This window comes from Trichoderma camerunense (genome assembly GCF_050948025.1).
Source record: "Trichoderma camerunense strain CBS 138272 chromosome Unknown V8C40scaffold_14, whole genome shotgun sequence".
Taxonomy (NCBI): domain Eukaryota; kingdom Fungi; phylum Ascomycota; class Sordariomycetes; order Hypocreales; family Hypocreaceae; genus Trichoderma; species Trichoderma camerunense.
Window position 1 is genome coordinate 272,863 of NW_028145356.1, and position 21,162 is coordinate 294,024.

The 21,162-nt window shown below is 46.2% G+C and overlaps 7 protein-coding genes and 1 non-coding gene across 8 annotated transcripts; 3 read left to right on the top strand and 5 right to left on the bottom strand.

The window, feature by feature from the left end:
* Window positions 1-510: 510 nt before the first annotated feature.
* On the bottom strand, window positions 511-996 carry V8C40DRAFT_250844 (uncharacterized protein). The gene has a single exon (XM_083217057.1). It carries the CDS (start codon window positions 926-928, stop codon window positions 656-658), a length of 273 nt encoding a protein of 90 aa, XP_083070784.1. The 5' UTR covers window positions 929-996; the 3' UTR covers window positions 511-655.
* Window positions 872-964, bottom strand: V8C40DRAFT_t156. Its single transcript has one exon. It is a non-coding gene; the product is annotated as a tRNA-Lys (tRNA).
* A 3,271-nt stretch (window positions 997-4,267) lies between the features above and the next one.
* Window positions 4,268-5,466, top strand: V8C40DRAFT_250845 (Alpha/beta hydrolase fold-1). Its single transcript, XM_083217058.1, has one exon. It carries the CDS (start codon window positions 4,395-4,397, stop codon window positions 5,352-5,354), a length of 960 nt encoding a protein of 319 aa, XP_083070785.1. The 5' UTR covers window positions 4,268-4,394; the 3' UTR covers window positions 5,355-5,466.
* A 457-nt stretch (window positions 5,467-5,923) lies between these two features.
* V8C40DRAFT_276169 (uncharacterized protein) lies at window positions 5,924-7,723 on the bottom strand (the record flags this gene model as incomplete). The annotated part of the gene is made up of 3 exons (XM_083220815.1): window positions 5,924-6,255; window positions 6,325-7,158; window positions 7,267-7,723. The coding sequence occupies 3 exons, from the start codon at window positions 7,721-7,723 to the stop codon at window positions 5,924-5,926; spliced, it is 1,623 nt and encodes a 540-aa protein (XP_083070786.1).
* Window positions 7,724-9,154: 1,431 nt separating this feature from the next.
* V8C40DRAFT_268016 (uncharacterized protein) lies at window positions 9,155-9,970 on the bottom strand (the record flags this gene model as incomplete). The annotated part of the gene is made up of 1 exon (XM_083219922.1): window positions 9,155-9,970. One exon carries the CDS (start codon window positions 9,968-9,970, stop codon window positions 9,155-9,157), a length of 816 nt encoding a protein of 271 aa, XP_083070787.1.
* Window positions 9,971-12,910: 2,940 nt separating this feature from the next.
* V8C40DRAFT_250846 (uncharacterized protein) lies at window positions 12,911-14,765 on the top strand. Its single transcript, XM_083217059.1, has 4 exons — window positions 12,911-13,329; window positions 13,394-13,649; window positions 13,703-13,990; window positions 14,045-14,765. The coding sequence occupies exons 1-4, from the start codon at window positions 13,007-13,009 to the stop codon at window positions 14,717-14,719; spliced, it is 1,542 nt and encodes a 513-aa protein (XP_083070788.1). The 5' UTR covers window positions 12,911-13,006; the 3' UTR covers window positions 14,720-14,765.
* Window positions 14,766-14,773: 8 nt separating this feature from the next.
* V8C40DRAFT_280996 (uncharacterized protein) lies at window positions 14,774-15,788 on the bottom strand (the record flags this gene model as incomplete). Its single annotated transcript, XM_083221506.1, has 2 exons — window positions 14,774-14,791; window positions 14,841-15,788. 2 exons carry the CDS (start codon window positions 15,786-15,788, stop codon window positions 14,774-14,776), a joined length of 966 nt encoding a protein of 321 aa, XP_083070789.1.
* A 1,019-nt stretch (window positions 15,789-16,807) lies between these two features.
* On the top strand, window positions 16,808-20,133 carry V8C40DRAFT_250847 (cleavage polyadenylation factor subunit CFT2). Its single transcript, XM_083217060.1, has 2 exons — window positions 16,808-17,101; window positions 17,200-20,133. Exons 1-2 carry the CDS (start codon window positions 16,956-16,958, stop codon window positions 19,925-19,927), a joined length of 2,874 nt encoding a protein of 957 aa, XP_083070790.1. The 5' UTR covers window positions 16,808-16,955; the 3' UTR covers window positions 19,928-20,133.
* Window positions 20,134-21,162: the final 1,029 nt, after the last annotated feature.

Sequence of the window (21,162 nt, forward strand, 5' to 3'; positions counted from 1 at the left end):
GATACCATCCGCATTAGGCCAAAGCTGGTGTGAGCCCACGGCAAGGAAATGCCGAGTAGAGCCCAAAAAAAAGAGGAAGGGGGGGGGGGGTGTCTAATTTGGCACCAAGGGGAGTCGCAGATGATTTTTTTAAAAATACCTACAATGAAATAAGGATGGCGGAGAGATTGAAGAGCCGCCGGGCGCTAATAAGCTGTTCGGAAACAGAATGCGGATGGAGAGTATTACATTTGTCCATATTATGTATGCTCTTTTTGAAGCCGGGAAAAATGATAAGCTTCATGAGAAAACGACGGGAATGGGTGTGCGTGGGAGAGGAAACGGTTACATTCTTTCTCGGCAAGATTAAAATTTAGATATACTTGGGTAGCACTGACTAAGAGATTTGTGTGCCTTTTGCCGATATTGCTCTGGGGAGCTAAAAGGGCCACGATGTGACAGGGAAGCGGTTTGGAGTGTGTTTCTGAGTGCCGGGGATCGGACTGAGAGTGAGTGATCATGGATTGGTTATCGGTTACATGTGCGCGATATGCGCAGAGGAAAAAGAAAGAGTCACGAGCTTGTTCTGAAAACTCCTATCTAAAGCATAGTCTTGTCACGGCTCGCTTCGAGGGTGAGACTTGAGAGAGTATATGGATATAGTCGAAAGCTAGGTTCAACACTCTTCATATCGACATGAAGCTAGTCTCACTCTGGTACCACTGCATCGGAAGAGTTCACGAGAGGAGCTATCTCTCCACTCATATACACAAAGAAGTGAGATTTTCTGGATAAAGATGAAAAAAATAAAAAAAAATAAAAGGCAGGCAGTGCGTGCAAATGCAAAAAAAGAAATGCGCTCTTGATGTCTCGGGTATGTATATATAGGAAGAGCCCGATGCGGGGGTCGAACCCGCAACCTTGAGATTGCATCAGAACGTGTGCTCATAAGAGTCTCACGCTCTACCGATTGAGCTAACCGGGCAATCGTATGAAATCATATGATCCCGATCCAGCTCGAGCGCTTGTTGAGAACAGCGTGAAATAATATCCACTATATGGGAAAGCTGAAGTGGGCCACGCCGGAAACTCAACCCCATTGGACATGTTGTGCAATTTATCTTTCTCGAGGTCATGAGTTTAATTTAAGAACAACTTAGAAGCGTTTCATGATTCTAATATGGCTGACTTTTTTTTCGCTCTCACTTCCTGATCACTTCAGATGACGGACCCTATAATCAACATTTGGTGAGAATTGATTGGGTAGCGTCTCGGATGAGTAGCAGATCATTTACCTGGCGAAAAAAACTTGATTCCTCTAGATCATGGTATATTTTGAGACGTTGAGTGTACAAAGAGTATCCGATCTACTTGAGAATCTCAATCTACAAGTGCTGGACTCACTGGGCGATTACATGCTTAGCATTAGCCAGTGGCCCGTTACTGTTTAAGCCCGAGGCGACTGGTTGAAGACAGCAGCTCTACTTTATTGTTCTAATAGTATTGATCTATAACACTGCCTTACATCTTAAACCGCAGTTCTCTTCTGAGAGACAAAATGGTAGCTTTCAGACTTGACCTAGGCAATATAGGCTGGCGATGTCTTTCCCATATCGTGACGTAATGTAAAAAACTAGATTGAGCCATGATATGACTTGAATAGGATCCCGTGGTACATATGGGAAATCTCGTTCCAATCATTTGGGCAGTAGTAGTCTGAGGAGGTATGCAGCATGACCAGGTAGTCGTTAATTCAGTGTAAGGAGTCACAGCCTTTTGGTGAACTGAAGGTTGTTGTCAAGGCGTCGAGATTCACGCGGGCAACTGCTGACTCCGTTTTCTTTGTGACCGACAATGTATAAGTTTTGTCTGCTGAAACATAGCTACTTGTTTTGACGACGAATGAGGAAGCCTAGAGGAGTTGAGAGTTAAGGAAGAACCTCTATGCCTCATCTCGAATGTAGAAAGTAATTACTGGTTCAAGTCGATATACTGACCAAAACTGGGTTGCTATCTCATACCTACTATCACCCATTCATTTGTACCTATTCACAAAAAAGTTGCCTGAGGATGAGGTTCGGGCAGTGGTTGAGCTGCAAATGACAGTTTTAAGTATATATTAGTTTCCCCTGATGACTACTTTCTTGTAAAACTCTCATTAAACGCCCTTTTTGGAGACACAGCCAATTATCTGCTGTTTATTGGGAACATCGACTGGTATTTCTGGTCAAGAGCGCCGACAGGAGAGCGCAGCGGAACACACATGTACTATCTATTGGAAAAGCACTCCGAAGTGGTGTGCTCATCGTTCATGGCAAAGCCACTGGCGATTTTGTAGCCTGGTCATGAAATATATGCATTGATATGAGAAGAATATTGGAAAGGAGGAGGAAGAGGGAAGGGAAAATGACAGTATGAAGACCAGGGAGAGAGATGAATGCAGTACTTGTTCGATAATAGACTAGCAAGATGAGCGCATTCAAGTGACGCTGTTTCGCACTGAAACTAAAAGTATGCAGGTGCAAAATGCAATAAATCTCATAGTCATAGGACTGAAGCCGTAAGAGCTCATTCATCGAGCTTGGTTTCTTCCCCACTCCCTATGACTAGCGATTCGCCTGCCGTTGGCTAACGAGGTGAGGTTGCTTCAGGCCTTCGTCTCCGCTGGCGGCCAGCAACTGATTGAAGCTTGATTTATGGTTAAATTGTTTCTTACACCCCTGGTGGGTGCTCTGTTATAAGCCGTTAAGCGGGGATCAAGCTAACCGCATGTAAGCTTCTGTACATAAAGCCCTTCACTCTTAAACAAAGACTAGGATCGAGATGACTTCTTGATTACTCTTGGGTCCCGAGTATTTCCCGCCGTATTATTCTTTTAGTCAGCCTCAACTAGTGGCACCCTTCTATCTATATACTCCTCATTTGATTGCAGTAGCTTCTGAGGCTACCAATACGGCTTACTGCATCGTTTGGGCACTGGACATCCCCCAAGTGTCACGGCAGTTGAGCTGGTTGTTGCTCCCCTAGCTGCGACGCCTGCTGAGCATAAAGCAGATATTGGTCTCAAGGTTCCAAAATTCCTTTCGTCCAGCTTCACAGCTGAGCGGCCAGGGAGAGAACTGTATGAGACGAGCCCTGTGCTAAGTTGGCCTTCGTCCATACTCTGTTCCAGGAGCTCGGGAATCGCAAGCTATTGGTACTAAGTAGTCATTGTTCTTAATGGAGGTGGCTCTTTAGCCCGCCAAGTTCATCCCGGCGGCTATGTGGAGTTTAATTACCATGACAAGATGCAGAGGTAAGATCTTTATTTACCATAATTGTGTACCTAGATGCTCGATTCCTTGAGTATCCGCTACTATCAGTGCATTATGCTACTATTGACCCTTTTGTTACTGCCGCTGTATTCCTCTAACATCTGCGGTTGTCACTACTTCGGTAGCTCGAATTCGAGATATGGGATGCTGGATAGCTACCTTGGCATGCTGATGTAGTGAGGACTGTCATCCAAGTGTGAAAAGGACCCCATTGAATGAGACTTTATCTGCACTACTACACTAACGTCGATTCCACCAATTATGCAGGTCTTTCGTAACTGTTTGGTAAGATGGGCTATATCGGTAAGCTGTTACAGGCCGATCCCGTGCTATTGGAAGACGGAGAAAAGCATCAAAACAGATATAGAGAACTTTAATTTTGCCAGGTGAAAGAATCCCATTTTTACCGCAGAGTGGAGGAGTAGTCAAGGTGGTGTTCTCACTGGGGGGAGACGATAATCCGCTGCAGATCTGTTGGATCCTATACCGCAAGAGATTCTTGGAATTCAGAGGGCGTTCATAGATAAACGACGGCCGGTGGAAAAATTCTACAGTGGCTCGAGCAATACTTATACAAGGTTTAGTAGGCCGGAATTTTCCGTACAATCAATTTGGTGTTGGTAGGGCGCTGTAAATTAGTTTGAAGAAGGTGGTTCTACGTTGACTAACCTTTGTTAGTGATTACGAAGCAATTTCTCAATGTTGCTGAATATAGCCACTCAAGGATCTGTAGAATCATCGTTCAATCATCCTGGGCAAGAACTAAACATGTTCGTATAATTCTCTAGTTAATTTAGGAAGATGATACTCCACCAGTGGGAGGCATTTAGAGTGTTTTATGGCTTTCCAAATCAGTGGGTAGCGATTGTCGGTTATAACCGCATGTAGGTAAACCCGCCAATTCGCTCGGTCTTCGGTAGCCAACCAACTGCGTAGCGCTACTAGTTGGCTACCGAAGACCGAGCCAAGGGGCAGTTAATTATTTCGTATACTCATATGCCTCAGGCTCTAAGACACATTGACTGACATAATTTTGCAAGTCTTTTCTTTTGCTTCTAGTTGAGAATAAGAGTCGTCACAAGCCATTAGTTGTGCTCTGAAATGTCCAACTTTCCAACGCTAGTCTTTGTTCCTGGTGCATGGCATTCGCCTGCCTGCTACAATTTGATCATCAAACCCCTACAAGAGAAGTACAAGCTGAAATGCGTCGCTGTCACGCTCCCTTCGACGACCGGTGATCCAACCCGGACCTTTAAAGACGACCTTGACGCCGCACGCAAAGCAATCTCGGACGAAACAAGTTGTGGGCGTGATGTGGTAGTCGTCGCCCACTCATACGGTGGTATGGTTGGAAACAGTGCTATCAAAGGCTTTGCTCGACCCCGAGGAACGGTTGCGAAGAATGCCCAGCGTACAACTACCGGCTATGTCGTTGGCCTTATTCTCATAGCGTCCGGCTATACATTCACGGGGCTCGCCTTCATGGACCCCTTCTTCGGCCATCCTCCCCCCATGTGGCGCGTAAACAAGGAGACTGGATTCGCCGACATCGTTCTTTCTCCACGCAAGTTTTTCTATCATGACGTGCCAGAAGATGAGGCACAGTACTGGGTCTCATTGCTCACTCCACAGAGTCTCAAGGCGTTGTTTGAGGGGGGCGAATACTCTTATGCTGGCTGGAGGGATGTGCCTTCTTGTTATATCGGCACCATTGAGGACCAAGGGCTTCCGGTGGTAGTACAACGCATGAATGTAGGTATGGCGAGGAGTATGGGTGCATCTGTTATGCACAGGGAGCTACAGACAAGCCATTCACCCTTTTTGAGCCAACCGCAGGAAACCGTTAAGATCATGGTTGAGGCTATCGAATCATTTATTGGGAAGCCAGTGGAGGACGCAGCGGCGAGGAGAGAGAAAAACAACAAGATAATACTGCCAGAAGCCAGATTGTGGCGGCCTATTACTTGGTATCGGTTTGGATTGCCTCTCATCTTTGGCCGCATCATCGGAAAATGTGTTTTACTCTTCGGCTTTGGTAGGAGGCTGCTGGGATATAGGTAGTAGGGCAAGACGGTAACATAGCCTTTGTGTTGCATTTCTCCGCTCTTGTCTTATATATTTGGAATAGTATAGATATGTTAAAACCTAGATATGAAATAAATACAATTAGACACTTTAATCACTTATTTTAGGTCTGAAATATTGTCAAATTTGCTGGATATGGGATGGGATAGTATGGAAAATCCAGGAAGGATTTAAGACCAAAGTGTCTCTTCCCAACTCTCGAGCCGTGTACGCGGATAACAGTAGACTTGACGCCTTTTGACATATCCATGGCACAGCTCAGTATGTAGTAGATATACCATTCTAGACTTCTACATATTGTAGCTTATGAATATATCCATTTGCCATGTGCATAAGTGTACTCTACCTCTTCAGGAGCTTTTCAGCTACAATAATCCCTGCCTGGCTAAGATGTTTCTAGCTCTACTCCGCCAACATGCAGATGCGATTACAATTGACGAGACTCTGCTAATTCTGTGAATGCGGGGTATTATTGAGAGTCAAACGGTGGAAACGGAATCGGTCAGCAGCGAATGAATATATATTATTATGCAGTATTTTGCTATTTATCCCCAGTGTGGGAAATTCACACTCCATGTAGATTCAAAGGCATCGCTTGGTAAATAGTAAAGTGACCTCAAGCTCTCAATAATAAGAAACAACCGTGCAAGAACATAGAAGAGAGCCAAGACTCCTTGGATTGTCCTGATTTGCCGTATTCTTGTCTTCCCAATGTCTGTCCCGTGTTTCATAAAGGAATAGTGGGTAGCAAGGTATGGTAATGGCAAAACTGTAGCTGCCACTGAGCAGACCCTCCATAGTTGTTGCTCGATTTTAGTTGGGAAGAAGAAATTCCATGCAAAGATGTGGATGCCCCCAAATGAAAGAATAGAAACAACTGCAATAATGGCCGTTTTCACCCAAACACTGTTGCTACCATTGCTGCTGTTGCTATTGTTACCGTTACCATCGTCGTTTGAATAGGCAATATGAAAGGCGCAGCTAGGGATTTGATAAAGCTTGGTTGGTATGATGGGAAATCGTAGATAGGGATAAGGGGCTGCCTCAAAGACTTTCTTGAAGGGTTCTTTGAAAGGGTCTTCGTCAGGGTCTTCAGAAATAGTTCTATCAAGAATATTACTTTCTGGAGAAGCAGTCTTCTCTTGGAAAATGATCTTTTCTTGAGGAGTAGTCGTTGCTTGAGAGGTATTCTTTTTTGTGGGAAATTCCACTTCATTTGCACGAACATAGATGGGTACACTGACGTCTTTTGGTTTGTTCCACTCCAGGACATATAAAATAATTGTAGAAGCCGACAGGGCAACTGTGCTGATTTCAAACGGTGCAGAGGCCAAACCATAATATCTCCGGGCAGCAAGCTGGATGATGAGCCATAAAACTTGCATAATAGCCAATGTCTTGACCAGTGCGTCGGATTTACTTTTATCTTGGAGCTCCTTTTTTGTGATTTTAGGGAGCCTGATAATTCCCTCTTTCACTGCAACGATGAGTTGTGCCGAGTCTAACACCCATATGTCCCCAGACAATGCCGCGAGGGTTTGCAGCTTCCCATGTGTGATCTGGCCCCTTTCCAGCTTATTCTTGATGCCACTGGCAATATTTTCATGTCTGGGGTGCCTTTCCCATAGAAATTCTCCAAACCAGCCGAAAAAAAAACTTTGCTTAAGCTCAAAACGGTCAATAAAATCGTAGTTTCTTTTATCCGGCCGTTTGAGTAATTCGCGGATGTATTCTGCTTTCAGTCTTTTGGAAACTTCCAATTTAAAACTTTCGAAAAGTTCTAATGGACGGTTCAATAACTTTTCCAACAACTTTTCTAAGGACTTTTCCAATAGCATCTCAAAAAAGCTAAGGATGGAGGGGCTTTCCTGATATAAGCGTTTTAGACGTTTCCATAAGCTTTCCTTGGAGGGTTGTTCCTCATATGGTGGATGAAACTCTTTGTCTGAGAAATATACAGCGAAACCTCCCATGTCTGCAAAAAGCGTATGTGTGCGACTCCACGGGACTTTTTGACTAGATGCCAAGCCTTTAAGAATTGCATCGTTATGATGTGCACTGAACATCTTATGGGCATATAGAGAAGTCAAGGCTTCAGGAGCAACAAACATGACAATCATCCACAGAGCCTTTCGAGCAATCGAATATAGTTTTTGTAAATAGAGTTGCCATTTGGCCTGTTTTCGAAAGTCAGGCGGAATATTGGGATTAAGAATAGACCATGTTGAGAGAATAATTATTCCGATACAGCTCCAGATGATTTCCATGGTAGATCTGACATTTGAGGCGTTGACAAACACGCCAGGTGCCTCAGGAAGCGTACAATTTGGTCTAAAAGTAATCATTTTGGCTTTTCACCTGGCTCTTTCTAAGAGAGAAAGATCAGATGATGAGCTAGAAGGAGAAAAGGAGAATGTGTATCAATGATGTATATCGAAAGATAACGAGTGTGTAATTCCTGATAGAAGATATGACTGAGGACTGCTGATGATCTGCTTGGATTCTGATCAATGCCAAACGATCGGTATTTATAGCTGGAAAACAATATCGTGCATATTGACACTTGAAGTGCGACCAAAACCCTGTAACCTGACAGCAAGTAGCTTCTCCTCATTTTCTCCGATCATTCAGGCGTGGCTTGCATTGGCATAATTTACCTATACGATGTGTCAACTTATTTACACAGTCAACGAACGAAGGGTATCACACCAAGACACATCTCGCCTTGTTGGACGATCAATACGCCAGGGTGTGGACTGAGACATGCATATCCGACCTCCAATGAGAAAGTCGCCGCATATTAATCGACATACTTGTGCGATTGAAACTCAAAAAATTCATGGGAACAATGGCTAGCAATATTGAATGACTGTTAGTATCGTTCTAATATGCATAGACCTTGAGTATATGAGGCTCTGTCTGTAGTGGGTGATTTATATCGCGTAGTTGATGCTTAGCATGCGAGTGCAAGCGAACGTAGCCATTAGCTGAGCGTATCTTCGCCGTGTATCGATATTTCATACCACGTTCATGCTTTTGGCTATATTTTCGGGCTATTAGGCGTGTCTATGTATCAGAGGACGTTCAGCCTCGTCTCATTGCAGGTGGCACTTTTCAGCTGGGGAAATGGCAACTATCTAATTGCTGCTATTGGCCCACACCACCAGGGAAACCCTTGCTTGTTGATGCCGCGTGACTCGTATTTCATGAGTGATCTTCTTTGCTTTTTTGAATTGGTGTAACTGAGAATATCGCGGGATTCTCAGCTTTCAGCCTCAGCCTCGGCCTTGGCACTTGGGCAGCTGGGCTGCTACTTAGGTAGACTTCAAGAGCGATAAGTGGACTAATTGAGCCTTTCATGAGCAAAGCAGCTATGGACAGAGTCCAGATCTTCAACTCAAGTTACCTATTATACTGCTCAGCGTGGCTGTCCAACAACTCAAGTTGACTATCCAGCGTCCCGCATCCTAAACTATAAAATACAGACCAAAGAGTCAGCTTATTTACCACGTATCTACCCGATGCATATACAAGATACAAAAAGAAATTGGAAAGCAGAAGGAACAGGTGATACAGTGTGTGTCTCGCTAGGCCACCGGAATTGTAGTGGCTTGCGGCTGTTTGGCTGTTGCATATCACTAAACCGTCGAGAAACTGTAGAAGGAAATCACACAGAAGAACAAGGTAAGAAAACAAATGTTAACGGCATATAGGCTTGGAAAATTGAGAGAAAACTTAGAAAGTAAACTTGTAATGTATTATTAGATGTAGTTGTGCTATTTACTGAAACCACCTGGGGTAAGAGTCTGTACGTGCGTGCACGTATCTGGCCCCGTACAACGATCTTCTCGCTGAACGACAACCTCAGTGGTACAAAGCACTCCCTGGTTCGGTGTAGATGGCCGATCCCCCCCTAAAGGCGCGTCCTTATCTGCCGTAGCAGTTGCCTGAAAAGAGACATCGCATGGCTGCGCTTCACCTGGGGCTTGGATCAAGCTTTTCCGCGCAATAGAAGATCCAGTTTGACTTATCGTTTGTGTTGTTGAACTTGGTTTCTGTGGCGGAGCGCGGGCTTCCTTGGTTCGTTTTGTCATGTCGACTAAACGGTTAAGGATCGTGAATTCCAGCTTTAATTTCGCGCTGTACGCGAAGGTCTTATAAGCAGTTTGATATTCCCATTGATTTGCATATTCCAGAGCGATAATGGTGCCGTCGAGGATGATGATTATGATATTGACAATAATTAGATGTTTCATGAGAGAGCGGCCGTATTGGCTGATCCCCAGAGATTGCTGTACTCTCATGAGCTTGAGTGTTTCGAAGATATAAACTCCAGATATGATCAGTTCCTGGAAAAAGAAAACGGTGACCTCGATCCTCTCCATGACTTGAAAAGGCGTGTGGAATAGCTCTGGATTGGCAACGGAACCGTATACCATTGGAGCGATTCCTCCAGTGCATAGTATGGCGTTGATAATGATCATCCACAAGATCATCCTTAGACGCCGTCGGTTGTGTAAAATGAGGTGTAATCGAGACCATAGCACCAAGGACTGGCCCGTCACCATGGGTATCCATCCTAAAAGCGACATCGTCACCGCCAGATATGCCACCGATGGAGATGCATAATACAATATGAAGAAACCAGCAGATTGGAAGACAAGGCCCCCAGTGGCAAATACACATGACCAAAAATAAAGACCCGAGTGCCGCTTAAAGGTATGAAAAATAAGAAACGTAAGTTCGATGACGTTGTACAGGGCGAGAGAGAAGAAGACGGGTATGAGGATTTGAAACACAAGTGAGTTGTGATCTACGCCGGAACTAAACCCGGCCATATTGTCGTTGTCGGGGGCTGCGTCGTGCGTTCATCGTCTCAAAATTAAGAAACCTGAAGCACAAACAGCCCGAAATCGGGCGTCCGAATGCATCGTAAGTGATGAAAATGTTGGCAAAAGCGATGACAGAATGCCCACGGGGAAAGTCTACAGAACTACGGCAGTGGCCTTTAATTAACGGCCTAGAACCCCAATATGTAGGAACTGACATGTGGCAAGACTGGCTTGGGCACCGTTCTTGTTCAATTCAGCTCTACCGTTTAGCGTAGCTCTGGCTTTCGTTTAATGTATCTTTGAGTCTATGTCATTGGAGTTTACATAATATATGTGGCTGGCCTCTCCGGAGTCTTCCAGCGGAGACTCTAACTGCTCAGCCTTGGGGATTCTTGATCCTACCTAGTCGGTAGAAGTGCCAGCGATCGAAGGGTGGAGCCCACCTATTGGCAATGATCAAGCGATTTGCCAGCTAATCTGCATGAAACAAGAAGAGGCATGAACATTCAGGCCACAAGATTGTCACTAAATCCCCACGGGGCTTAGCAAACTACGGCAGCCGGATATGATCAATCCGGTTGGAGAATGTTGTATATGGCTTAAGCCCAGCGCAGTCTTAAAGTTAAGACTAATGAAGCCCATTATTGCACTGGCCAGCTATACGATTAAACGGAGAATTGTAATGATATGTGGCGTATTTGTGGCTTTTCTACTTATGTAACGTTCGCATGGCCGAGGGCGAAGAAGGATCTGCAGTATCCTCAGTGTCGGTAAATTCCCAGTGTCGGTAAACATTCACGCATGTACTTGTCGCTTTAAAAAATCCATCTTATCCATACCAGTAGTGAAGTATCGGATGTATCGAACGTCGGTAATTCCGTATTTGAAAAAAATTCTCCGCACATGCTCATTGTATTCCTAGGGCTTGTGGCTATGTGTTATAGTGAAAAGTAAGTTGCCTGCCAAATATCCAGAGAACTACTATCTGGATTGGACTATAGTTAACTTGTTCTCAAAAGATTGCCTGATTTATATAAACCCTCAAATTGTTTTGGCGCCAGAACTCTGCATCTTCTGGCTCACCCAAAACATACCTTGGTATTTCTCCAAGGAGAATGCTGTAGATTTGTCGACACTAGCTGTCATGGCGCTTGGGATTTTGCCTACGGTCATTCTAAAGAAACCCAATAGCAGACATGACTTTTGTAAACTGAAAACTAAGATACATATGACGACATTGAAGCAAGAGTTGAGCGATTGGCCAGAAAAGACATCACATCCGCCATAGACTGGCATAAGGTGTTTCCATGAATGAAAGGTGATTGGTTCGTTTTTTAAATCTTTATCAACGATACACTACAGGTTTGGTTGCAGCAGCTTCGCTGTATGGCACATAAGGCTATATATTTTCCGCGACGCAAAGTCGGTCAATTGTCTCATAAATCTGTTGAGCGGAACCAGCGCGCGCTGCTGCCAGCACAGTGTGATGATATCAGAGCACAATACCTCTGATAAATCAGGAAACACTCCAGCTTTGTATTTTCCTGCAACTTCATCCTCCCCAAGCTCGGGAAATGGTACCTTGCCAGTGAATATAAAGTACAATACAGAGCCAAGAGAAAACAAGTCTTCGTTCGAGCTTGGAGGCTTGCCTGGGAGCCACTCCGGATCGGGAGCTCGGTACCGGGATCCGGGGCAGACTGAGGCACAAGAACCGTTCATCGATGAACCACCGAAGTCAGCAATCTTCAAATTGAGTGATGCGTCCAACAGGAAGTTATGTGGACCAACATCGCAGTGAATAATGTCGAATCCATGGAGAAGTTGCAGGCCTTCGGCCGCCTGTCGAGCCCATTGGAGCTGCAGAGGCCGTGAAACACCTTCATAATGGTTTTCGATGTACTGCTTCAGCGTGCCATGTGGCATGTACTACATTACCGTTGTAGGTTCCGTAGAGTCCCAAATTCGAATATTCACTAGGCGAGGGTGTTCGCCTAACATCTGATAGATTCTAGCCTCGGTGGTTAAGTCTTGGATGTAATATATTCCGGGATTGTTCCATGGCGTCTTGATAATACTATTAGTAGTTGCGGCAGTCGTTTAGTACTGGTTGCCAGCATAAATGCTTTGCGAGATATAGAAAGTTGATAGTGGTCAGTGAAACGGAATGGGTACTTGGTTGTCTATGCGATCTGTGATCATACCCTGTTAGTTCCCAGCAACGCACTATGATTTGTATGCGCCTCTGGTGGGAATACTGCCAACGCGTATTCACTCGTCTCCCACGTATGCCGTGCTTATACCGATGAGCTGAGAATGTAACACCAATTTCGGAACTGCCTCAACTCGCATTCAAACAGTGGCAAGGTGAGCTCTCTACTACCTAACATCTGCAGCACATAGTGTGAATTACATGTAAATAAAGTGCTTCTTAGATATACTTTATTCTGACACTTGAACTTTGTGCGGTTGTTTGGGGGTTAGATATGCAGCTACTCCCCCTCTTGTAAAAGAAGCGACAGACACATTATTCAATTATGTATGATCTTGAACGTTTCAGCGACTACTCTCAAATTTGATTCTCCGAAACTGTCTTCCTCGAGTAAGTTCATTCACTAAGCGGTGAGCGCTAACGCCGGGTTCGTGTTCCATCTGACCCTCAAAATCTCTCTTCCTACCTTGTCCAACTAAACTGCGCTAAGCAACTAAGCAGCGAGAATTCTTCCACCTCTTCAACTCAATTCAATTTGCGAGGTTGAGTAAACTTGCGTCTAGTCCAACACGTTCTCTTCTACAATGGAAGACGAAACGCGTATGAGCTGGCTTAGTGGTCGGCCGCAGCGAGTTCTCAACTTGCGCCGGCCTGCAGAACTCGAGTCAACAAATACGGAGTATTACGCGCAATGGAGCGTCATGGACGACCAGATCATGTTGACTTTACCGTCGGCGAACAGCGTTACGTCTCCATCTCTGATATTTATAGCCGACATCAACGCCAGTTTGGGAACAGAAGACGACGTAGTCGAGTTTAAACGGATCGTGGAGTTGCAATACCATGCCACAAGCTCAAAGCTACTAGGCAACCAAGCGGGGTTTGTCACTGCAGAGTTCAGAAAAGGGTGAATACATATAAGCATCAACGTCAAGAACAATCTGTGAATATTTTACTGAGACGATATTTAGCGAAAATAAATTAATACTGCGCACTCATGACCCGGTTGGCAGCGTCAGCAAAGAAAAGATATTGTCTGCAGAGGCTACCGATGGACAGATTGCCCTTCGCGGTTCATCTGTAGCCATCTGCGTATACGATGGTTCAGAAGACTTGTCTAAGCGTTGGAATTGCCTTGGCACATCAAATCAGATTGCAATCTGGGATACCGAATCCGGAAACCTGACAAGAATAGACATACCTCAAGATGAGCGCGCGCCTCAGTGTGTAAGCAATTCCAAGACGTCGCTTCCCACCGCAATTACTTACTGTCTCCAAAGCACCGGGGAAATTTTCAATTTGCTACACCTTCGTATATTGCTCTCGGTGGCCACCTTGATCCGTCGCATGACAGACCATATTCTCTCCTTAGATCAATCCCAATAACACCTTCAGAGCAGAACAAGGGCCGATTATTCCATCAACATGAGAACTTCGAGTATGGAAATAACCATGATGCAATAGCAATTCCAGGAAGCTCTGCCCACAATGATGTTGTTGTTCATCATCACCAGCATGGGAGTCGTTTCACAGTCGCAGACGTGGGTTTACTCACTGGCGAAATCCCGGTAAGTTAAACTACTTTGCTCAAAGGGTGCGTTATAGCTCACAACAATGCGCAGTCCGAGGCGCAACCGACGCCCGGGTATTTCATGGACAAAGATCTTTTCAAAGATCTCTTTCATGTGTTTTCCGACAAGGTCAACGCACGAACGCTGTACGGCGAGTTATTCGATCGACTCCCAAGCCTAGTCGGGAACAAATTACTCGTGCGGGAACACATCGAGGAATATGAACACGATGAAGACAACTACCATGGATATCACGCTCCGCACACTTCATTTGGAACGTTTCAAGTTCTCTACCTCTACGATTTTGACCAAGATCGGTGTAAAGCTCTGCGTCAACTTTCACCTGGCTCCGAACGCCAGGATCTCGAGACACGTCTAAAAGAGCGAAACCCTGACGCCAGTGTCGTTGTGATGTCTCGCATGTTTTACACCTCGATTGAAGAGGAAGAGAATACGGAAAAAGATACATCCCCGGAGTGGGAAGCGCACATGAGAAAAATATGGGAGACGAAATGGGCACGGGAAAAGGGAGAGGCCAAGTTTCCAACCCTCGAGTTTGATGATCCGCCAGAAGGGTGCGACGATCCTCGCATGTTATACACGCGCAGCATGGTTTGTCTTCCGAAAATAAGCAACGGCGAAGCGTTTGCGATGACGACTTCGGCGATAATAGAGCTCCCCACGTCCAAGGCAGACGGATATGTGCACTACTTTGGCGCCGAATAAATAACTAGTAATTTCTCATATCCAACCAATCTACTATTCCTATGAATAATTCCTCTACAGAGTGCCCTGAAACTGTGTCATGGACGTATAATTCCCTAATTCTTCCGTGATTAGAATGAACCAAGTCACGGCGGCAAGAGTCTGCCTGCCAATGCCACGAATGATTCTTCGAGTAAGTGACCTCCGACCCAAGATTTTGCCATATACGAACCACAGTGACTTCAGAAGAGGCCTGGATAGAAAAGTCTGTTTCGCAAAAGTCACATGAATGATGGACCTCACGTCCGAGACGGAAAGCATAGGCCTGGATATTTAACAACGTCGAGTTTGAATAACCCGAAGGATCCCAAGTTTGATGTTGACATATGCGGAACTGTCCTATAGATTGGCGAGAGACATTTTCGATGTCTTTAGCGAATTTCCAGACCGAATGAATGAGAAATCGCCCGTCGATGATCTTTGGGAAGACATGTAGTCTTCCTTTAATTTTATCTGACATGCCGCCTTCATGTGGGCGAATCGGCGCTGAGAACGGCTTCATTATATTGTCGAGATACCATTTATCTGACTTCTTCAATTGAGATACGCTGTTTCCGTTCTCAATCTGAAATCGGGAATACTTTAAGGCGAACTGGATATGTCCATAGTAGGCCTTATATACACCCTGCGTATAATAATCGCTCGTTTTTTGACAATGAAGATCACATGGTGACTCTTGATTCATCGGAATACCAAGTTTTCTTCTGTGATGGAGTTTACTGCATCTATGACAGGCCCAGACTTTGGGTCGACTGCGGGCTAGAGCAAAAAGATACTCCAAGCGCTGATGCTGGTTGAGGTTGGCGGATAGATGAAGGTTATCGCTGCCCTTGTGGGATTTGTTGTAATTCAGGATAATGCAACGTAATGGATAACAAGTTTGAGAAAGGATTATTTGTTGATACTGTGGAAGATGCTTAAGGATCAAAATAAGAATCTCTTTGGAGAGATTAAGGATATGGCAGGACGGATTCTGCTTGGGTCTAATATGGCGGATTTTGAGACCGCGCAGTAACCGTGTGAGAGACATGGCGGTGATTTTGGTGATGCTGATGGCTTGAAAGGTGTATGGATGAAGTAGAAATGGGAACAAAATAGAAATGGGGGGCAGCCTGTGTTTATATAGGAATCCCTTTGGGCAAATTTTACCATGGCCACAGAACTCTACGAATTGAGTTTGGGGAAATGCCGTGAGAGACTCTCAGTGGCTTGTCTGCTTGGTGAGTTTGCAAGTTTAAAGCCAGCTATATTATCGGATATTAGAGGTATATAGATACAGTAGGGAAACTAGAAGAAAGTAACGACAGTAGCAAATAGTCAATGGATCTACTTGTAGTCTATTTCGTAGCCACATTGAACTCCGTCGTGTTACATCCGGAGAGGGAAAAGGAGGTATCTTTACTTATCAAATGAAAGACTGTCCTTCGCATGCTAATATGAAACTTAAACTTCATGTATAAAGAATATTCTCCGAATTTTGAGGATTTTTTTGTCTTTTTCATATGCTTTTCAGCATACAGGTAAAGTTCGGCTGTAATGTATTTCTGTAAGTCTCTCTACCGTTTTACGCTTTATACTTGATATAATTTATAGTACCATCCCCCAAACCTTAAATTTGACTGCACAAAAGCCTTTATTAGCCCATGAGACTCTCAATCAATATCCTCATCTGTATAGGCCATTGTCAACGACTGCCACTCATCAAATCAGCTTGTGAAGAGTCACGATGTATGGCAACAACGGCACCTCCTAGTGATCCAGCCAGCTTTTTTTTAATATTGGACAACTTGTATTAGATCATTCACAGTATGATTAATAAAACTTGCCCTTGCTTATGCCAATCTACTACGAATTGAGACGGCCTGTTGCAGCTCATCCGCCGCTGCATTTGTATTGTGTGGGAATACAATGCCAAGAATTGCCCAAAAAGGAAGTCTGCAGTCATCGCTCTAGTCAAGGATCAAAGTATTCCCGATCCCGTGATCCGATCCGACCCCTGTCCATCATGTCAATTCCACGCCAGAGAATTGCATCAAATAATATGGCGACGCGATTCGCCCTGTAGACTTGCCTAGCATTTCCAGACGATTACAGGCATTCGCATTTCAACTCTGGGCGACTCTCAACACGGCATCCGACGAACCATGCTGCAGAAAAGACTTGACTAAATCATTGCGATCGCGGCGGCAGATCCATCATGTTCACTTTCTGCCCGCTCCAGGGCGCTCTCTCGGAGTCGCTCGCGTCGCAATCTCTCTTGGAGCTCGATGGAGGGGTCAAGGTGCTTGTTGATCTGGGATGGGATGAGTCGTTCAGTAGCGATAAGCTCGAGGAGCTAGAAAAGTAGGCGCGGATGCTCCGTTCAGGGATTCCTCTCGCAAGAGGCGGAATCAGTTGGAACAGAGTCAATTGAGCAAGAAGAGCTGACATGAAGCTTCTAGACAGGTTCCCACCCTCTCGCTGATTCTCCTCACACATGCCACGGTGTCGCATCTTGCCGCATATGCCCATTGCTGCAAGAACATAGCCCTCTTCACACGCATCCCCGTCTATGCGACTCGACCCGTCATTGATCTCGGCCGAACGCTCACCCAAGACCTCTACTCTTCTACTCCCGCGGCCGCCACGACGATTCGCCAGAGCTCGCTCTCCGAGACGACATACGCATACTCACAAACCGTTACGACAGCTCAGAACCTGCTTCTCCAGTCCCCTACACCCGAAGAAATTGCTCGATACTTTTCTCTCATCCAGCCGCTCAAATACTCACAACCCCATCAACCTCTATCCTCGCCGTTTTCTCCTCCGCTAAATGGACTGACCATTACCGCGTACAATTCTGGCCACACCCTTGGTGGCACGATATGGCACATCCAGCACGGGCTGGAATCTATTGTTTATGCGGTCGACTGGAACCAAGCACGTGAGAATGTGTTTGCTGGAGCTGCTTGGCTGGGTGGTGCCGGAGGCGGCGGTGCAGAAGTCATTGAGCAGCTGCGCAAGCCTACAGCTCTGATTTGCAGCTCTCGTGGTGCAGACAAGAACGCACAGGCTGGTGGTCGTGCGAAGCGAGACGAACAGCTGATCGAAATGATCAAAACATGTGTTAGTCGAGGCGGCACGGTTCTCATTCCCGTAGACTCAAGCGCCAGAGTCTTGGAGATCTCCTATCTCCTCGAGTATGCCTGGAGGACTGATGCTGCCAACAAGGATGGCGTTCTTAAGTATTCAAAGCTATACCTAGCAGGCCGAAATGTCTCGAGCACCATGAGATACGCACGTAGCATGCTGGAGTGGATGGACAACAATATTGTCCAGGAGTTTGAAGCCTTTGCAGAAGGGCAGCGAAAGGTCAACGGTGGCAGTGAGAAGAAGGAGGGAGCTCCATTTGATTTCAAGTACTTGCGACTGCTGGAGCGAAAAGCTCAAATCACAAAGCTTCTGAGTCAAAATATTGAGAATGGGGAAACACAGGGACGTGTGATCCTGGCCAGTGATGTTAGCATGGATTGGGGATTCTCCAAGGATTTGGTAAAGGGTCTGGCTAAGGACTCTCGAAATCTGGTCATCTTAACAGAGCGACCCAACTTAGCCAAGGATGACGCTCCCTCAATTTCCAGGACATTGTGGGAATGGTGGAGAGAAAGAAGAGATGGCATTTCTACAGAGCAGGCCAGCAGCGGAGATAGCCTGGAGATGGTCTACAGCGGTGGTCGTGAATTAGAAGTTCGCGAAGCTCGCCGTGAGCCTCTGGAAGGTGACGATCTCGCTATCTATCAGCAATGGTTAGCAACTCAGAGACAGCTACAGGCAACTCAGCAGGCCGGTGGAGCGGGTGCGCTGGAAGCATCTGCTGATGTCGTTGATGATGCATCATCAGAATCATCATCTGACTCCGAAGACGAAGGTGAACAACAGGGCAAGGCTCTTAATGTGTCTGCTACAATGGGCCAGGCAGGGCGTAAGAACGTGGTACTCAAAGATGAGGACCTTGGTATCAATATTTTGATCAAGAAAAAGACTGTCTTCGATTTCGACACACGTGGTAAAAGGGGCAGAGAACGCTCGTTCCCCATGGCCATCAGAAGGAAGAGGAACGACGACTTTGGCGAGCTGATTCGCCCAGAAGATTATCTACGAGCAGAAGAAAAGGAAGACGAGGCAGTCGATAATGCCCAAATCGCCGCAGAAGACGACAAGCTTGGTAAGAAGCGCAAGTGGGATGATGTCGCCAAGCAGGCAGCGGGTGCCAACAAACGCCCCAACACGAACCGAGCAGTTGCAGCAGATGATGCCGATGCCATGGACCTGGCCGATGGGGCTGCCGCGGACGAATTGGACTCGGTCGAGGATACCGAACCGGAAGAACCTAACGGCCCATGCAAATTGGTGTACACGTCAGAAACAGTAGTGGTTAACCTACGGATTGCCATGATAGACTTTAGCGGACTGCACGACAAGCGAAGTCTAAACATGTTGATTCCCCTAATTCAGCCACGAAAGCTGATCCTCGTGGGAGGCACTCGGGAAGAAACTACATCTCTCGCGGCAGATTGTCGAGCCGCGCTGGCATCCGACGGAGACCGCTCCGTCGATGTGTTTACACCAGAAGTCGGCACGTGGGTCGACGCCAGCATGGACACAAACGCCTGGGTGGTGAAGCTGGCCGATCCTCTGGTGAAGAAGCTCAAATGGCAGAACGTCCGGGGTCTCGGCATCGTCACCATCACAGGCCAACTCCTTGCCTCGGCCCTGGCCCAGGAAGCGGACGGGCAGACGCACGACGACGTCGCCAACAAGAGGCAAAAGACGGAGCCGTCAACATCCACAGCCGTTGCGCTCACCAACGCAGCTGACACGGCTTCGATGCCCACTCTAGACGTCCTGCCCGTGAACCTCATCTCGGCTGCTCGATCAGCTGCCCAGTCCCTCCACGTCGGCGATCTGCGACTTGCGGATCTACGTCGCGCAATGCAAGGGGCCGGCCACTCAGCTGAATTCCGTGGCGAGGGTACGCTTGTCGTCGATGGCTCAGTAGCAGTCCGCAAGACAGCCGAAGGACGCATCGACGTAGAGAGCGTGGGCCTCCCGCTTGGCGGCAAGAGGAGCACGTTATACGAGGTGAAGAGAGCGATTTACGATAATCTGGCCGTCGTGGCTGGTGCATAAGGGGTGGGATAGGAAGTAAGGAAAACTTTGATTGGGATACTCTTTTTTTTTTAACCAGAGGTAGACTTCGGGAACATAATATGTACAGACTACTTTCGGGGCTACATGATTGGGAAAGGGGGCACATGTATGATTATTTTATAGCCTTCTATCAATACGAGATGAATGCCACCATCTTTCTTTCCTATTTAAAGATATTGAAATGCTACGGAGCCATCTGTGTCTACATCCACGTTATTAACCAGCAGAGCATCCCCTGAGGAATTATGAGGCCAGCTTCATAATCTGCGCTCATTAAACCAACTTGCATCATTAATCAAGCATCAAGTCACATTAGCAATATAGATTGAGAGAGAAATTGTTGGAATTGTCCCGCCGCCAAGCCAGAAACTACCTGCTCACTACCTATCCATACTCGTACCCAGCATCTCAAGATACGTTTATCCCAGACGCAGGAATGAGTGTTCAGTTAGTCCGAAAGCCATCAGAGTCCCCATCAGCTAAAGCGCCCACAATCCCTCTCTCAAAAAAAATATTTTTTTTTGGTTTTTTTCAGTGGTTTTGATCCATTTACTTCGCCTCCACCCGCCGAGTGCTCCGAAATCTGTCAATAATCGTCCAAGCTTGTGCCTCAAAGCAATCGTTGTCAAGTAATGGACGGATAAACTCGTCAAAGCGTGAGCTGACAAGATACAGAACACTCGGCCACCAAATTAGCCTTCCAAAGCTGCCCTTGTTTCTTCCTAGGACGGCACTTCAAATATGCTTGGAAGGTTGACTTCCTCCAAACCTTCGTCATCAAGGTCCTGTTCGTCCAACGTGATGAATCGTCAAAAAAGGTATCATAGCCGCCTCATGGATGCACCTGACCAATCCTTTCAACAGAAAATCGCAACTGCTCTCCTCCCAAACTGCAAGGAGCCAGCACAAAGATGCTGAGAAAAAACCAGGTACGCCGTGATGCATGCCTCCCCCGCTCGCTGCGTCTAACTACGCCAACTCCACAGCACCAACCCCTTCCCGCTGCACTTTCCTTGGGAAATGGTATTCGCCTCTCTCCATCTCACAAAGTTCCTAAATCTCCAGCCCGTCCGGTCCCTTCTTTCGTTCGTCAACGCTATCAGTCATGCAAAGAACAAGAAGAGAAAATGACTTCCAGAGCCGATGGCAGAATGTATAATGTTGACAAAAGAGCACCGCTCAAAAACAGAAAAGAAAGAAAGCCCAAGAGGATA